At 35.6% G+C, this 19,091-nt stretch overlaps 1 protein-coding gene across 4 annotated transcripts in view; it reads left to right on the top strand.

Moving 5' to 3' along the window:
* Positions 1-19,091, top strand: part of FAM227B (family with sequence similarity 227 member B) — a 300,149-nt gene that overhangs the window by 4,019 nt on the left and 277,039 nt on the right. For all 4 annotated transcript variants that reach the window (XM_055098575.2, XM_055098572.2, XM_055098573.2 and 1 more), the window contains 2 exons: positions 1,711-1,833; positions 5,679-5,732. In XM_055098575.2, coding sequence (XP_054954550.1) covers positions 1,783-1,833; positions 5,679-5,732 — 105 coding nt within the window. In that variant the 5' untranslated portion in view covers positions 1,711-1,782. The remainder of the gene's footprint in view (positions 1-1,710; positions 1,834-5,678; positions 5,733-19,091) is intronic.

Below are 19,091 nucleotides of genomic sequence, written 5' to 3'. Positions count from 1 at the left end.
TTGATAAGCCTTTAGATAGACTGACCAAGATAAAGAAAAGTACAGATTTCAGAAATGAAAAATGAAACATCACCACAGACACTACAGATTGTAAAGATAATAAGAGGATATTAAGAATAAATATTTATATCAAAATACTTGACATTTCAATTTTTCTTGAAAGATAATTTACCAAAATTAAGAAGTAATAGAATAGCTGAATGATCCTATATTAATTTTGATAGCTTATATCTGTATTAGTCTACCTAGGATGCTGTAATAGAATACCACAGAGTAGATGACTTAAACAACAGTAGTTTATTTTCTCACAGTTTTAAAGGCCAGAAGTCCAAGACCAAGGTGCCATCAGTGTGAGTTTCTAGTGAGGCCTCTCTTCCTGGCTTGTAGACCACTGCCTTCTCACCATGTCCTTACAAAGCCTCTTCTCTTATATAGACAGAGCATCAGTTAAGTGTGTGGCATTTTTCACATCTGCAAAATGCTAAAAAAAAAATCACTCTTTCTCCTCATACTAGTTTCTTATTGCTGCTGTAACAAACAGCCAACAAGCAAAGTGGCTTAAAACAACACAAAGTTTATTATTTCACAGTTCTAGATATTTTCACAGATAAAATATCTGTGTGTATATGGAGAGAGAGTATAAGCAAGCAAGCTCTCTGGTGTCTGTTCTTATAATGACACCAATCATATTAGAGCCCTACTCTTTTAGTCTCTTTTAACCTTAATTGTCTCCTCAAAGGCTCCATCTGCAAATAAAGTCACATCTTGTTATAAGTGTTAGGGCTTGAACATATGAATTTGGGGTGGGGGCATGATTAGGTCCATAACAGTATCCTTAATTTAAAACTCCCCCATAATTTCAGGTTCAGGTTCAGGGAACATAACTAGCAGTGTCCACCAAACATTTAAGGAAGAAAGGAAGAAATAGTACTGATCTTTCAGATTTTAAATTCTTTCAGATAATAGAAAAAAATAGAGGCATTTCCCAACTCATTTTTTTTGAGACCATAATAGCCTTAATTCCAAATCTTCACATTATAAGATAGAAAAATTCAGGCCAATCTTTCTTATAAACATTATAATAGCTTATATTATTAGCCTTCCCTTGTCCATTTCTTGTTATATGCATGTCGTTTGTCATGTGATGTAGTAGAACCTCCAGCTTCATGAGCAGAATATATTTTCCAGCCCCTCCTCCCCTGCTGCTTTCTGGGTGCATTAGTCCATTCTCACATTGCTATAAAGAACTACCAGAGACTGGGTAATTTTAAAGAAAAGAAGTTTAATTGACTCACAGTTCCACAGGCTGTACAGGAAGCATGGCTGGAGAGGCCTCAGGAAATTTACAATCATGGCAGAAGGTGAAGGGGAAGCAGATGCATCCTACATGGCTGGAGCAGGAGGAAAAGGGTGAAGGGGGAGGTGCTACACACTTTTAAACAACCAGATCTCATGAGAAGTCTATCACAAAACAGCGCTAGGGGGATGTTGCAAAATCATTAGAAACCACCCCCATGATCCAATCACCTCCCACCAGGCCCCACCTCGCCAACACTGGGGATTCCAACAGTTCAACATGAGATTTGAGTGGAGATACAGAGCCAAACTATCTGACTTGGTAAAAGTCAGAAGTGAGGTTTGTGGGTGAGGGGAAAGGGATTGTTTGGCTGAGTCATTTATTTTTGCATTTGGGTGTCTTTCATACCCCAGTTTGGTCGCCCAGCTCACATTGAAGCCTAAGACCCAGCTGATTTCTCTTCATTTCTGCAAAGTTACTGTACCATGGCAGGCCAACGAACATGTCAAAGGAGGAACAGCAGAGCTGGCCCCAGGGTAAGGAAGCTTCCACAGCTTTATGTTCACTTACAAAGGTTATATTTCTCTTGGAATTTCAGGTAATCAGGGCTCCCAGGTAGAGCTGGCTTTGTCACTGAAACACGAAGGGTTTGGTCTAGGTCTTAATGCTCGCTGCACAGATGGCCAATCACTGAGATGAGTATTGCCAAGGAAGAAAGCTTTAATAGGGTGCTGCAGCCGAGGAGATGGGAGATCAGTCTCAAATCCATCTCCCTGACTGACTAAAATTAGGGTTTTATATAGCAAGGAAGAAATGTAACCATGTGTGGGAAAACAGAAATTAGGGAGTGGTGGTAAGAAGGAGGAGTTGGTTAACAAGAAACAGGTGGTCAGTTAGGCAATCATGATGGGTGATGGTGAGGAGTCTAGAGGCTAATTGTCAAGATATAGTGGTTTGGTATGTTTTAGTTCCTTGACACTATCTGGGAGGCCTGATGGTTAGTTTTCTGGGAAAGGAACTCAGATAAGACCAATGTAACTTTCTCAAGTTTTAAGACTAGAAGGATTAATTTCTATATTTATTTAAAGAAACCATAAACATTAGTTCTATGGGACAGTTAGGCTTGTTTTTAGCTTCATGGGTTTACAACTTCTGCAGTTGCACAGGGCCTTATGCTGAGAAGTACATGCATTTGGTTTAATGCTCTGATGTTATTATCTTCAAACTCAATAATTTTGAACAAGGAACTCTGAATGTTTACAAGTTATTTAACTGGTCCTGCCTCCTGGCATTCACCACTTTTCACTAACCCCATAGAAAAATATGATTTTTTTTTTGTCCAAGTTTGTCTTATTATTATCATGGAAGTGTAGGTGTTTTATATCCTTCTACATCCTACCAAAAGTAGAAATCTGTTTAATTTATACCTTACCTTATTTTAATTTTACCCCAAAAGAAACATGGAATTTTTGAAATAAGTTAGAACTTCACTATGCAAGTTTCACTTTCTTCACTTTTCTAATTCCCTTTAATTTAAATGTGCATATTATTTTTGGTGCTTTGTACTTGGAGTGGTTTGACAGCCATTACAAGAAAAAAAAGTCAGTGCTTAAATTGTTTTCATTAAGTTTGATTCTGTATATTTGTAAATGTATTGTGAGTTCCTTCTAGCCAAATTGCTATACCCATGAAGCTAAAGATATTATATCATGAGTATTTTTCTGTCTGTAAGCCTTTTGCATGCACCATCTCTCATATCTCTCATTCTTTTCATTTTGACTAGCTCTAGAGTTCCCTGTTTCCCATAACATGTTCTTCACATCTCTATGCATCTTTGCTTCTGTCTAAACATTTGCTTTCCTTTTTTAAATTTTTATTTTTAATTTTTAAGGGTACATCATAAGTATATATATATTTATGGCATACATGAGATAATTTTTGATACATACAATATATAATAATTATATCAGAGTAAGTGGGGTATCCATCATTTCAAGCATTTATCACTTATTTATTTTGTAGACATTCCAATTATACTCTTTTATTTATTTTTAAATGTGCAGTAAATTATTGTTGACTATAGTTAGCCAGTTGTGCTATCAAATATTAGATCTTATTCATTCTCTCCAGCTGTTTTTATTTGTCCGTTTGTTTTTTAGAGAGAGTCTCGCTCTGTCACCCAGGCTGGAGTGTAGTGGCACAATCTTGGCTCACCACAACCTCCGCCTCTGGGGTTCAAGCGATTCTCTCACCTCAGCCTCTCGAGTAGCTGGGACACCTGGCTAATTTTTTTGTATTTTTATAAGAGACTGGGGTTTTACCCTGTTGGCCAGGCTGGTCTCTCATACTGTTGACCTCAAGCAATCCACCTGCCTTGGCCTCCCAAAGTGCTGGGATTACAGGCATGAGCCACCATGCCTGGCCACTCTGTTTTGTTTTGTTTTGTTTTACCTTTTTTTAAAATTTTTTATGGAGATTGGCTCTTGCTGTGTTGCCCAACCTGGTCTCAAACTCTGGGCTCAAGCAGTGCTCCTGTCTTGGCCTCCCAAAGTGTGCTGGTATTATAGGCATGAGCCACTGTGCTTGACCCTAACCTATATTTTTGTACCCATTGACTATACCCACTTTCCCCTCACTTCCCACTACCCTTCTCGGCCTCTGGCAACCATCATTCTATCTCTATCTCCATGAGTTCAATTGTTTAATTTTTTGACTCTCACTAAATACTCATTTTCTATAATGGTTGTCACATACACTCTTTATCTTCTTCTTGTATTATCAGTTATATATTTTCTTATATTCATCATATATTTAGATGAATGAAATATCCCCCAATTCAAATATGTAATTATTTTTTAGCATTTTTTTCTAAAACATGAACTTGTGATTCTGTAATCTTGACCACTTTATATATTGATATGAAATATGTGTTTTAATAAATAAAAATGTAGTACAATCTTTTCAGTGATATCATCATGGATATTAGGATATTAGACTTCTGAATTCCTCTTACTTTTGCCTTCTCACTGGATTTTCATTCTCTAGAAGTATTTTTATTATTTTTCAAGTACCTATATATTTCTGACATTCATCTACTCATTTATGCTTTAATTTATGCACACTGCGAGTACTTATTATGCATTGACTATGAACCAGCCACTGTGTGAAATTTAGAAAATTCAGCCATGATTCACATATACACCATGGAATACTATGCAGCCATAAAAAATGATGAGTTCATGTCCTTTGTAGGGACATGGATGAAGCTGGAAACCATCATTCTCAGCAAACTATCGCAAGGACAAAAAACAAACACCGCATGTTCTCACTCATAGATGGGAATTGAACAATGAGAACACATGTACACAGGAAGGGGAACATCACACACTGGGGCCTGTTGTGGGGTGGGGACAGGTGGGAGGGATAGCATTAGGAGATATACCTAATGTTAAATGACGAGTTAATGGGTGCAGCACACCAACATGGCACATGTATACATATGTAAAAAACCTGCACGTTGTGCACATGTACGCTAAAACTTAAAGTATAATAAAAAAAATAGCCTTTCCAAGGAATTGGCCGGCTACAAAATAAACATACCAAATTAAAAAAAAAAAAAAGAAAATTCAGCCATGATTGCACCATAGTTTCTGTCCTCATAAAGATAATCTGCTGTATGTTACCACGGAGAAAACTTTGGGGGATAAGAAAGGCTTGATGGACAAAGTGACTTTTAATTTGTTATTTGAAGTAAGAGTTAAATAGGCCAAGAAAGGATTGAAAGAGGATTTGGGAAAGGGAGACTTCTGGACAGAAGGAAGAATGTAGGCAAAGTCTCTAAGGCGAAAAGGAGAAAGTTGTGGTCTGGATTAAAATTAGTTTGTGTAATGTTGAATACATTTTGAAATCACAAAGAAACTACTAAAAAATGTGATTTTTATCTATTAGACTGAAATATCCAAACATTTAAATTTATTTTAACTATGTAACTAGTTAACTTTTTAAAATACTTTATCAGCAAGAACATATTATATTTTTGGCTCTGGATTTATTATAGAGGCTATCCATGATAGCCCAAAATATCTTGGAACTCTTTTAGGAATCTGAAATGAGGACCTAAAGCAAGATTCATGTGGAGTTTTTCTCTAGGGCTAGTGTATAAGAGGGAAGCCTATTACAAAATTTGGTTTGGAGGCAAAGAACTTAAACATTTATGTGTGTCCCTTTTCAAAGTGGAGGGATGGTATAAAGTGAGCATTTTATGGTATCTTACCGCTCTGAAAATGATAGAGTATCATTTTATTTAAGTAAATTATTTGTAAATATTATGAACAGTCTAGTGAGTTTATGCCAATGAACAATGTTGATATTACTTTATTAGAAAGTGCAAGAACCTCCAAAGAGCATTGAAGAATTCTTAAAGTTTCAAAATTGGGTGAGTAAAGCATCTTATTTTATGTGCCATTACATCATTTTAAAATATCAGTTATGGAGATTTAGAAGGCTTAGAATAAACTTTAAGACTAGAAATTTCAGAAATATGTTTCAATGAGGAAAGTGTGTATATAAATACTTATGTCCTTTGAGTAGTCTCTATGTTGTAGTCTTCCCTCTTGTCAACATTCTATTCTCTTTTTCACATTAAAAAAATTCTAGCCCTATACAGACATTTCTATATACTTTTGTTATTGTTAAGATTTTTGTCTTATGTATTTACACCTTAAAGAATATCCAACAGTTATGCTTACTTATCTCATTTATTTATGCACCACACCTGAGACAGGTAATTTGTAGAGGTGTTACATCAATATTCCTTGATTATTGAATCAGAGTGAAAAATTCAAAATGTGTTTTCATGTTGAAAGTTCAGTTTCCATTGTTATGCAAAATTACTGACTTCGCCTGGGGTTATTGGACTTGCTAAGTCTTCCCTTGGATCCATGCACCTGCAAGTGTGAAGGTCATATTTGTTTTGCATTGAGGAATGTCAAGTAAGGGCCAGAAGAAAGATGTCAGTATAGAAAACAGAAAAAAAGGTGACTTTTTAATTAGATATGTTTGTATTTTGAGTGGATTGGAATATAAATAATTTACATTTATTTATGCTTAAATGTAAATAGTATTTGCTATGATTAAACTGCTAACAATGTAGTTTCAGAAATATCTACTTTTAAATATCTATCTTCTGTTTTTATATTTGTTTAGATAAGTTTTTTGTTTTTTTTTTTTTACTTTCAATGTTTTGGGAAAGGATTGCGTTCAGATGAAAACATTCTTAGTCATAAAAGTTTACTTCAGTCACATGGTGTATCTAAGTACGTTGAAATACTTTTGGAACAAACTTTTTGTAACTATTTTGATTTAAATAATGATGCAAATGTGCTGCAGCCTAATGACAATGTTTAAGGACTTTTTAATGTTTTAAGTTTTAAGTTAAAATTAAGCTAAATTCAGCAAATAATGGAGACTGTATTATTATACATGTTTGAGGACCTAGGATTTTAAATAAAAAATTCTAATTATTTGAAGTAGTAAATATGTTATCCCTTTGCTTAAATTGAGAATGATACCAATCAAATCAAGATAATGGGTTTATGCCAGCTCTTCACTAAATACAGGATAAAAATCAAATCAAACCATGTCTTATTAATAGTATGTCAGTAGTATCATCTTTGTATGCAAAGGATATATTTATATTTGTATTCAAAGGCTGTATTTATAGCCTTCAAGTTTTATCACGTAGCATTTGGTAAAACAACATATCCATTTGTATCATTTTGTCATTTATAGGTTTCTCTGTAAATCTTTTCATATTTTCTGAATTTCCCAACCAAATACTCATATTCTGTAGTTATTTTTTATGGTTTGACTATGTTTATACATTGCCAAACTATTGGATATTTGAAAATATTCAGGAATAAAATGACTAGATGTTTAATTTTTTGTTTGCTATACAAAGTCTTTGTCCAATAGACAATGGTAGAAAAGTAGTGACTGCCATGAATTCATTTAAGAAATATTTTTGAACACCTGCTGTGTGCCAGGCACATAGATGCTTAGGATATATCAGTGAATAAAAACAAGCAAAGATGCCTGCCCTTATGGAGCTATTATTCTTTTAGAATTGAATCATGTTATTAATCCAAGCTCTGCTGTTAACTAGCATTATAATAGTACTTGCAACCTACATGTTAGCTACTTGTTTCTCTTGTCTTCTACTTAATCTTTTATCATATCATCTAAAGTCCTCTCTTTTTTGCCAGTTCCTACCATTTCTATCTTTTTTGGTAATTTTAATATTTTATATCATCTACTCCTCTCTTTCACCTCTTCCTATCTCCTGTTGTACTTCTGTGTATCTTTTCATCTTCAATTGTTTTTATCCTCTCATTTCTCTATTGATCATTTCTCACATTCCCTTCACTCCATCACAGTTCTATTTCTAGTTTTATTTTTATAAAAATATTTTTATGTTTTTATAACATCTTCTTTTTCCACTATTGTTGTATCAGTGTCAGCTCTCTTACTTATCCTATTCATTCGCTCATTTAGTTATTTCTGTTCACTACCCACTATTTGCCAGATATTTTTCTGGGCACTGGAGTTACAGCAATGAACAAAGACAAAAGATTCTACTCTTAAGGAATCTACATTATCTTCCCCCTTTTTGTCTCATCTCTCTTTACTGTCACACTTTAAAAAATTCTTTTTGGTTCTTCAAGTACTAAAGTGTTGATTCCAATTTCTTCCATATTTATATATTATACTTTTGATTTTTCATGTTATTTATTTCTTATTACCTTTTTTCTGTGTCCATGCAACTTTTATCTGGTAGAACTTTAATTCATCTTCTCTTAGTTCTTCAATGTTAATTTTTGTTAACAGGCCTGTTAGATTCGTAATCTGTATCTGGAGAGTACTCCATGATATGATTTTTCTTAGAGGATCAAAATTATTTTATGATAGAGAAAATAATAATTTCAATCCCATTCTCTTTTTTGAGGGAATAGCCTGATTTATTTGCTTATTTGTTTATTCATTTATTTATTCATTAATCCATTTAAATCCTTATATCAAAGCTTAATATAAAGGAAAAAGAGCTAAATAATAGTCACTTTTCTTACTAATTCTAGTCATGCTTCTTATTTCTTGCCTTCTGTTTGATACTCCAGCATTGTCTCTTGGGCTTTGGGACATGGGTGAAGACTTACCCATATATTCAATAAAAAAAAATTCCTCTCTAAACTCCACGAGAGCCCTTTTGTCTGTCTACTCTCCCTTCTCCATCTCTAGTTTTGTATTAGCATATAATAATTTGTGCTTCTGCCACTGCCAAAGTTAATTGCTATAATTAAAATAAACATGACAAATACATAGCCAATTCTTGCTTCACTGACCCTGTTTTAAATAAGATAAATGTTCTTCTTACTTATCACTAAGGACCACAGTGCTATAACGTAGAATTTAACTCCTTAGGGAACAAAAACTTCTAGTCCAATTCTTTTGTTCTTTTGGGATTTGAATACATTTATTTACTTTTAATTAATATAATCACCATAGACTCTGGATGCTCATACTCTAGTAGTAGTGTTAGTAGTGTTGATTTTCTTTCTGGCAGTATGAACTGCCTGACAGCTAATCTGCCTGTTAGCTGCTAGTTGACTTGATTTGCCTTTTTAGGTCTGGCCACAAAATTTATTTTTTAGATAACACTCTATTCAAGAGGTATCTTATTGAAGGCAAAATATAAAGGAATAAGGAAGGAAAGTAATAGAGAAATGAGATGGGGAAAATAGATTATGATCTGCTACAAGATATGATCTACTCCAAGATAATCATCTGGTATCCATTTAATAATACAGCCACAAAGAATTAAAAGAATTTAAAAATCACCTTCTTTATATTAATGGCTTTGGGACACCAGTCTATCCCTTGATTACCTTGGTGATGTAGAGAAGACAGAGTCTCATCAGCCTTATGGAATTTTTGGAAACTTTATTCAGTTCATAATATTTCAATATCTTGGGGAAAAGGATTGTGGTATAACAAGTCTGACATAAAGAATACATTTTCATAAAGATTTGTACATATTATAACATCTTTTCAAATTCCTTTTAGCCTCTTCCTTCTCCCTCAACTCCCCTAACAATAGCAACACATGACTCATAAGGACTGTGTTTTCAAATGTGGCTGCCATTCTAAATTGACAGTGTTGGTCTTCAGGGATTTTACTCTGTGACCTTCTCTTATTCTTCAAAATCTTTTAAATTTTTGACACAGTTTTCCAGATTTCATTGCTGGAAAACTTTCCGAAGTGGCTATGCGTCTTATTTAAGATACACATTTACAGGATTTGGAAGAGGGCACTTAACGTATTTATATAGCACTCTTTTTTTTCAAAATGACAGGGGGACCTTTTTGGAAAAGTTTTGCAGTGTTAAGCACTGGGTATTATTTTCATATCTTACTATTAGCACAGTTAATAAATGAACACATGTATGATGAGTTTAGGATTGCTTTTAAAGGAAGAAAAAAGGAGACGGAACAGGCCAAGGTGGGTTTGAAATTTCTGATCTGCAGACCTCAGATTTCTTCCCCTTAAGCTAAGGCCCCAGTGTATTTTACCCAAACTCCATTGCAGAGTTTCATCCTACACAAGTCTCCCACCATCCCAAAAAGTATTCTCTTATTCATAAACTTTTAATTATGTTGACTAACTTTCTTTGTTTTGCTATTATTTGGTTATATTAAAAGATCTTGTATTTAGATTTGCAAATATTAATGTTGTGGTTCCACTTCCCTTCTCCTTCTCTTCATTTCCCTTGTTTCCTTTTCATTCCATCTGCTTCCTTTCCTAAACAATTTAGTATTAAAGCCCTTTGGTGGCCAAAACAAGGCAGGCTTCCACATTGAGAAAGAAGGGTTTGCTTGGTGGCCCAGAGCAAGATTTCTGAGCCCAACAGTGGTGAGGAGGATGTCCATGTGACACCACAGGTATCAGAATCCAAGGGAATGATGATGATATTCACACATAAAGGGAGAAGAGGAAGGTAGCCTTCACTCTGATGTGGGAGGTCAGAGATCAAGTGGGGGTAAGGAGGATGTCCTCACAGAATTGGCAACCTAACATGGGATATTAGAGCCCAAGTAGTATGAAAAGGATATCCACGTAGGGAAGAGTCTGGGAGCAAATATGAGAGATTGGTTACATAAAAGGATTGATCAAATAAGTAAATATATTAAAGATAATGGTAGCTAGGTTTTTAATTGTTAGGGGTGGCAATTATAATATGGAAAGAGAGAAAACTAGAATGGTTAGAATTGGAATTAGAGGCATCAGTGTGAACTCATGGCTTTGAATATATAAAAGTAAAAAAAAAAATACTTAGGAGAAATGACTCCAGCAAGTTGGCAAAATAACCTTTATCCCTTTGCAGAAATATCAATTTGAACAACTATCCTTGCAAGAAAAATACCTTTACAAGAGCTAAGGAATCCAGGTGAGATATTACTAGTCTTCACTATATGGGAGTCCTAGGCATGGCACAGAAATAAGAAAAGATACCTTGAAGAGGTTAGGAAGGACATTTTCAAGTTACCAAGCAAGGGCAGAACAGTGTGGAGAGAGATACCTTTCATGTGGGAAAGGGAAAGGAGAATGAAGTGAGCACATAACTTTGCCGTGGACCGCAGCAAGAGGACTGTGCAAGCCCACCCTCCACAGCCCCAAGCTCCAGGCCAGCACCTGTAGACCCAGTCTCCAAGTCCACTCCAGTGGCAGGATAGCTCCCACAGCCCCAGGCTATCCCTCTCAGACTCAAACTCCAGCTCCATGCCAGCCCCTTGGATTTTTGATTTTAGGCTACCACATGAGGACCCAGGCTCCAGGCCCACTCCAGCACCAGGCTGCTGCAGGCTCCAGGCCATTTCCTGGGGAGGCAGGCTCCAGGGCAGTCAGACTTCAGGTCCACTCCAGTGTACTCAGGACCAGGTCTGCACAAGTAGACCCCAGCACCAGGCCAGCCCATGGACCCAGGCTCCAGGACTGCTCCTGAGACCCAGGCTTAAAGCCAAACCCCACAAGTCCAGGAACCAGGATATCCCCCAAAACAGATTCGAGGCCCACCCCAGCACCAGGCCAACCCCTACTCCAGTGTCAGGTTGGCCCCTGTGGACCCAGGCTTCAGTCCTGCCTCCACAGATTAAGTGTACAGGCTGCACCCAGTGGACTGCTGTGCCAGGTCAACATCCCTTGAGCCTAGGACTCAGGACCACTCCGGTGGACCCAAGAGGTAATACCACCTAAGGGAACCCAGAGGCCCAACCCCATAAACCAAACTACAAGGCTAGCCACTGTGGGCTCAGGTAACAGGCCTGCCCACATACTGAACCAGATACTAAGTCAGCTTACCTGACAATTCCAACAGGAAGTCCATGGACCCCACCAGCTGGCCTACCTACATTTTCTGGGTGGGCTGACAGGTGAAGGGCTTTTGTGCTGAAGCCAGCCCCCAGAAGAGGCGCCTGTTCTTCAGATGTGCAGACATCAAAACAAGGCCACAGAGGTCACAAATAGTCAGGGAAACATGACATCACCAAAGTAACAAATAGAAGCATCAGTTACCTAAAAAAATAGAGATCTACAAACTGCCTGATGAAGACTTAAAAATATCATCTTCAAGAAGCTTAGTAAACGAGAACACAAAGAAAATCAGGAAAACAATAAAGGAGCTAAAGTAGAGGCTTATAAAAGATAAAAAATCATGAAAAATCCACACACAGAAATTCTGGGAGCTGAAGAACATAATGATTAAACCAGAAAAATCCATAGAAAGCTTCAACAGCAGATGTGATCAAGCAGAAGAAAGAATAGGGGTACTCAAAAACAGATCATTTGAAACTGCTGTCAGAGGAACAAAAACATAGAATGAAAAATAGTGAATAAAGCCTATGAGACATGGGACATTGTCAAGTGAAACATATATACATAATAGGAATTCCAGAAGGAGAAGAGAAAGAGAAAAGGGTAGAAAGCTTATTTAAAGAAAGAATGATAGAAATATTCCTAAATTGAGAGAGTAAAATAAACAGCAGGATCCATGAAGCCCAAAAAAACTCCAGATAGATTAAGACAAAGAAGAAATCTTCCCCAAGATACATTATAATGAAATTCTCAAAAGTCAAAGATGAGATAATTTTGAAAGCAGCAAGAAGAAAGTTATTTATTATATACAGGTATAAGATTATAAGCAGATTTATCAGCAGATACCTTGAAATCCAGGAGAGAGTGGGATGATAACGAAGTGTTGAAAAAAAAAAACTGTCAACAAAGAATTTGATAACCTGGCAAGGCTCTCCTTCAAAAATGGAAGTCAAGATAACAAGTTTTGCACACATGGAAAAAGTGTTGGGAGTTTATCACCACTAGATGCTAAAGGGAGTTCTTCAAGTTCAAATGAAGAACACTAACACTATAAAAACATTAAAGTATAAAACTCACTATAAATGTAAGAATATAGTCAAAATCAGAATACTGTAATAGTGTATTGGTAGTATGTAAATTACTTTTAACTCTATTATAAGAGTTAAAAGGCAAAAATATTAAAAATAACTGTACATCAAACTGAATTCAACAAAACATTAAAAGTATCATTCATCATGGCCAAGTGGGATTTATTCCAGGGATGCAGGGATGGTTCAACATACACAAATCAGTCAACGTGATATGTCATATCAACAGAATGAAGGACAAAACCCATATGATTTCCGCTGATGCTGAAAAAGCATTTAATAAAATCCAACATTCCTTCAAGATAAAAATCCTCAAAAAACTGGATATAGAAGGAATATACTTTAACATAATAAAAGCTATATATGACAGACCCACAGCTAGTAACACACTGAATGGAGAAGAGCTGAATGCCTTTCCTGTAAGATCAGGAACACAACAACGATGCCCACTTTCGCCACTATTATTCTAACTTTCACCGCTATTATTCAACCATAGTACTGGAAGTCCTAGGTAGAGCAATCAGACAAAAGAAAGAAATAAATGGCATCTAAGTTGGAAAGGAAAAAGTCAAATTCTCCTTGTTTGCAGATGATATGATCTTATATTTGGAAAAACCTAAAGACTTCATCAAAAAACCCTCTAGAACTGGTAAAAAAATTCAGTAAGCTTGCAGGATACAAAACAACATACAAAAATCAGCATTTCTATATGCCAAGAGAGAAAAATCTGAAAAAGAAATTAAAAAGTAATCCCATGTATAGTAGCCAAAAATAAATGAAATACCTAGGAATTAAATTAACCAAAGAAGTGAAATATCTCTGCAATGAAAACTATCATGAAAGAAATTTAAGAGGACACCAAAACATGGAAAGATATTCCATGTTTATGGATTGGAATAATCAATATTGTTAAAATGTCCAAACTACCCAAAGCCATTTACAGATGTAATGCAATCCCTATCAAAATACCAGTGACATTCTTCACAGAAATAGAAAAGAAAATCCTAAAATTTATATGAAACCGCAAAAGACCCAGAATAGCCAAAGCTATTCTAAGCAAAAGATTAGAACAAGAGGAATCACATTACCTGACTTCAAATTATACTACAAGCTGCGTTAACCAAAACAGCATGGTACTGGCATAAAAACACATATACACTCATGGAACAAAATAAGAGAACCCAGAAACAAATCCACACACCTGCAGTGAACTCATTTTCAACAAAGGTGCTAAGTACATACATTGAATAAAGGACAGTTTCTTCAATAAATGGTGCTGGGAAAACTGGATATCCATATGCAGAAGAATGAAACTAGACCCCTATCTCTTGCCATATACAAAAATCAAATCAAAAGGGATTAAAGACTTAAATTTAGGACCTCAAACTATGAAACTACTACAAGAAAACACTGGGAAAACTCTCCAGCACATTGGTCTGGGCAAAGATTTCTTGAGCAATATGCCACAAGCACAGGCAACCAAAGCAAACATGGACAAATGGGATCACATCAAGCTAAAAAGCTTCTGACCAGCAAAGGAGACCACCAGTAAAGTGAAGAGACAGCCCATAGAATGGGAGGAAATACTTGCAAATTACTCATCTGATAAGGGATGATTAATAACCAGAATATATAAGGAGCTTAAGCAACTCTATAGGAAAACTAATAATCTGATTAACAAATGGGCGAAATATTTGAATAGACATTTCTCAAAAGGAGACATACAAATGGCAAACAGTCATATGAAAAGGTGCTCAACATCACTGATCATCAGAGAAATGCAAATCTAAACTATAGTGACATACAATCTCACCCCAGTTAAAATGGCTTATATCCAAAAGACAGGCAATAACAAATGCTAGTGAGGATGTGGAGAAAAGGGAACCCTCGTACACTGTTGGTGGGGATATAAGTTAGTACAACCACTACGGTGAACAATTTGAAGGTTCCTCAAAAATCTAAAGATAGAGCTACCATACAATCTAGCAGTCCCACTGCTGAGTGTATACCCCAGAGAAAAAAAATCAGTATGTCAAAGAGATATCTGCACTCCCAGGTTTGCTGCAGCACTGTTCACAATAGCTAAGATTAGGAAGCAATCTTAAGTGTCCATGAGCTGATGAATGTATAAAGAGAATGTGGTACCTTTACACATGGAGTACTATTCAGCCATAAAAAAGTGGGAGATCCTGTTATCCACACAACATAGATGGAACTGAAAATTTTTATGTTGAGTGAAATAAGCCAGGCACAGAAAGACAAACATTGCATTTCTCACTTATTTGTGGGTTCTAAAAATCAAAACAATTGAACTCATGGAAATAGAGAGCAGAAGGAGGGTTACCAGAAACTGGGAAAAGGAGTGGAAGGATTGTGGGGAGATGGGGATGGTTAATAGGTACAAAAATGTTAGTTAGAAAAAATGAGTAAGACCAAGTATTGATAGCACAATAAGGTGAGTGTAGTCAATAATGATTTAATTGTACATTTAAAATAACTAAAAGAGTATAATTGGATTATTTGTGACACATAGGATAAATGCTTGAGGGGATGGATACCCCATTTTTCATGACGTGATTATTATGCATTGCATGCCTATATCAAAACCTCTCATATACCCCATAAATATACCTACCATGCACCCACAAAATTAAAATTAAATTATTACAATAATTTGATAATGAATACACAATATATTTAAAATGTAAATAGTGAAATCAGTAGCATAAAATGTGAGAGTGGGAGTTAAAGTGTAGAGTTTTTGTATGTGGTACATATGAAGTTGTTATCATCCCAAAATATAAGATAATAACTGTAAGATGTTTTATGTAAGCCTTATATAACCACAAGGAAAAACCTTGTGTACATACAGAAGAGATAAAGAGAAAGGAATAAAAGTGTACCATTATTTAAAAAATCATCAAATCACAAAGGAAGAGAGGAATAGAGGAAGAAGAGAATGAAGTTACTATTAGGTTGGAGCAAAAGTAATTGTGGTTTTTGCCATTAAAAGTGATGGCAAAAACCGCAATTACTTTTGCTCCAACCTAATACAAAACAATCAGAAAACAGTGAACAAAGTGGCAGTATTAAATTCTTTTTTTTTTTTTTTGAGACAGAGTCTTGCTCTGTCACCCAGGCTGGAGTGCAATGGCGCGATCTCCACTCACCGCAACCTCTGCCTCCTAGATTCAAGTGATTCTCCTGCTTCAGCCTCCGGTGTAGCTGGGATTACAGGCACACACCACCACACCCAGCTAATTTTTGGTATTTTTAGAAGAGATGGGGTTTCACCATGTTGGCAGGCTGGTCTTGAACTCCTGACCTGGTAATTCGCCCACCTCAACCTCCCAAAGTGCTGGGATTATAAGTGTGAGCCACCACGCCTGGCCTGGCAGTAGTAAATTATTCCATGTCAATAATTGCTTTAAATGTAAATGGGTTAAATTCTTTAATCAACAGATGTTAAGTGGCTGGCTGGATTTTTTTTTTTTTTTGAGATGCAGTCTTGCTCTGTCACCCAGGCTGGAGTGCAGTGGTGCGATCTCAGCTCACTGCAACCTCTCCCTCCCGGGTTCAAGAGATTCTCCCTGCCTCAGCCTCCTGAGTAGCTGGGACCACAGGCAGACACCACCACACCTGGGTAATTTTTGTATTTTTAGTAGAGATGGGGTTTCACCATATTGGTCAGGCGGGTCTCAAACTCCTAACCTCGGGTGACCCACCCGCCTTGGCCTCCCAAAGTGCTGAGATTACAGGCATGAGCCACCATGCCTGGCCGGATTTAAACAAAAAAAAAAAAAGAAAGAAAGAAACAGCTATATGCTGCATACAAAAGACTCACTTTAGCTTTAAGGACACACATAGACTGAAGGTGAAGAGATGATTAAAATAAATTTATGCAATGGTAATAAAAGAGAACTAGGATAGCTCTACTTCTATCAGATTAAGTAAGCTTTAAAGTCAAAATCTTTTAAGAGAGACAAAGAGGGTATTCATATAATAATAAAAGGGTCAATTTGCAAAGAGTGTCTAACAATTGTAAATATATATGCACCCAGTGTCAGAACACCTAAATATATGAAGCAAATATTAACAGAATTGAAGGGAGAAATAACAGCAATACATTAACAATAGGAGACTTTAAGGCCATATTTTCAAAAATGGATAGATCATATGGAGAGAAAATTAATACGGAAATAGAGGACTTGAACAACTCTCTAGACAAAATGGTCCTAACAGACACATACAGATCATTCTATCCAAAAGCAACAAAGTGCAAATTTTTCTCAAGTACACAAAGAAAATTCTCCAGGATGGATTATATATTGGGCCACAAAACAAGTCTTAACAAATTTTATAAGATTGAAGTCTTATCAAGTACCTCTTCTGACCACAATAATATTAAACTAGAAATCAGTAATAGGAGGAGAACTGGAAATTGAACAAAATGCTCTTGAATAGCCAGTAGGTCAAGGAATAAATCAAAATGGAAATCAAATTATCTTGAGATAAATGAAAATGGAAATAATGTACCAAAACTTATGGAATGCAACAAAGGATTTCTAAGAGGGAAGTTTATAGCAATAAATGCCTACATTAAGAAAAACGCTCAAATAAACAATCTATCTTATATCTCAAGTAACTAGAACAAGCAGAACTAACTAAGCCCAAAGTCAGTAGAAGGAAGGAAATAACAAAGATCAGAGCAGAAATAAATGGAGAGACTGGAAAAACAATAGAGATGATCAACAAAACTGAATTGTGTTTTCTGAAAAGATTAGCAAAACTGTCAAATCTCTAGCTAAACTAAGGGAAAAAGAAGAAAGATTCAAATAAATAGAATCAGAAATGAAAGAGGAGACATTGAAGTTGATACCACAGAAATATAAATAATTATAGTAGGCTACCATGAGAAATTATATACAAATAAATTGAATAACCTAAAATAAATGAATAAATTCCTTGAAACATACAACCTACCTTGACTGGATCATGAAAAATAGAAAATCTGAACAGACCAATAATGAGTAAAGAGATTGAATCAGTAATTGAAAACCTCCCAATAAACAAAAGCCCAGGACCCTTTAACTTTACTCATGAATCCTACCAAACATTGAAAGAAGAATTAGTATCAATCTTTCTCAGACTCTTCTGAAAAATAGAAGAGGAAAGAATACTTTCAAATTTATTTTATGAGGCTAGGGTTACCCTGATACTACAAGGATATGACAAAAGAAGAAAACTGTGGACCGTTATCTCTTATGATGAATAGTAATGGCAAAATCCTCAACAAAAACAAGCGAACCCAATTCAACAGTACATTAAAAGGATCATATACCATGATCAAGTAGGATTTATTCATGGGATGCAAGGACGATTCAACATATACAAATCCATAAATGTGATAAACCACATTAGCAGAATAAAGAATAAAATTATTATCAGCTCAACAGATGAAGAAAAAGCATGTTAACAAAATTTAGCATTGCTTCATGATTTTAAAAACTCTCAGCAAATTAGGTGCAGAAGGAATGTACTTTGAGATTATAAGGACCGTATATGAAAGCCCACATCTAACATCATAATCAATAGTGAAAAATGGAAAGGTTTTCCTCTAAGAACAGAAACAACACAAGGATTCCCACTCAGCACTCCTATTCATTATGGTATTGAAAGTTCTCCTAGAGCAGTTAGAAAACAAAGAAACAAACCATCCAAATAGGAAAGGAAGAAGTGAAATTGTCTCTGCAGATAACATAATTTTGTATACACAAAACTCTAAGGATTCCAGAAACTGTTAGAAATACTGAATGAATTCAGTAAATTTGCACAACATGGAATCAACATTCAAAAATGAGTAGTATTTCTGGGTACTAGCAATTAACTATTAAATCAAGAAAACAATCTCTTTTACAATAACATGAAAAAATACTTATGGATAAATTTAAAGAAGGAGGTATTGGCATGTAGCTTTTTTTTGTTGTCTTTTCCTAGTTTTGGTATTAAGGTGATACTGGCTTCATAGAATGATTTAGGGAGGATTCCCTCCTTCTCTGTCTTTTGGAATAGTTTCAGTAGAATTGGTACCAATTCTTCTTTGAATATCTAATATAATTCAGCTGTGAATCCACCTTGTCCTGGACTTTTTTTGTTGTTGGTAATTATTTATTACCATTTCAATATTACTGCTCATTATTTGTCTGTTCAGAGTTTCTATTTTTTTCCTGGTTTAATCTATGAGTGTTGTATATTTCCAGGAATTTATCCATCTCCTCTAGGT

This window comes from Pan paniscus, chromosome 16, assembly GCF_029289425.2.
Source record: "Pan paniscus chromosome 16, NHGRI_mPanPan1-v2.0_pri, whole genome shotgun sequence".
Taxonomy (NCBI): Eukaryota; Metazoa; Chordata; class Mammalia; order Primates; family Hominidae; genus Pan; species Pan paniscus.
The sequence above is the reverse complement of the archived record's forward strand: the minus strand, read 5'-3'. Positions and strand labels throughout refer to the sequence as shown.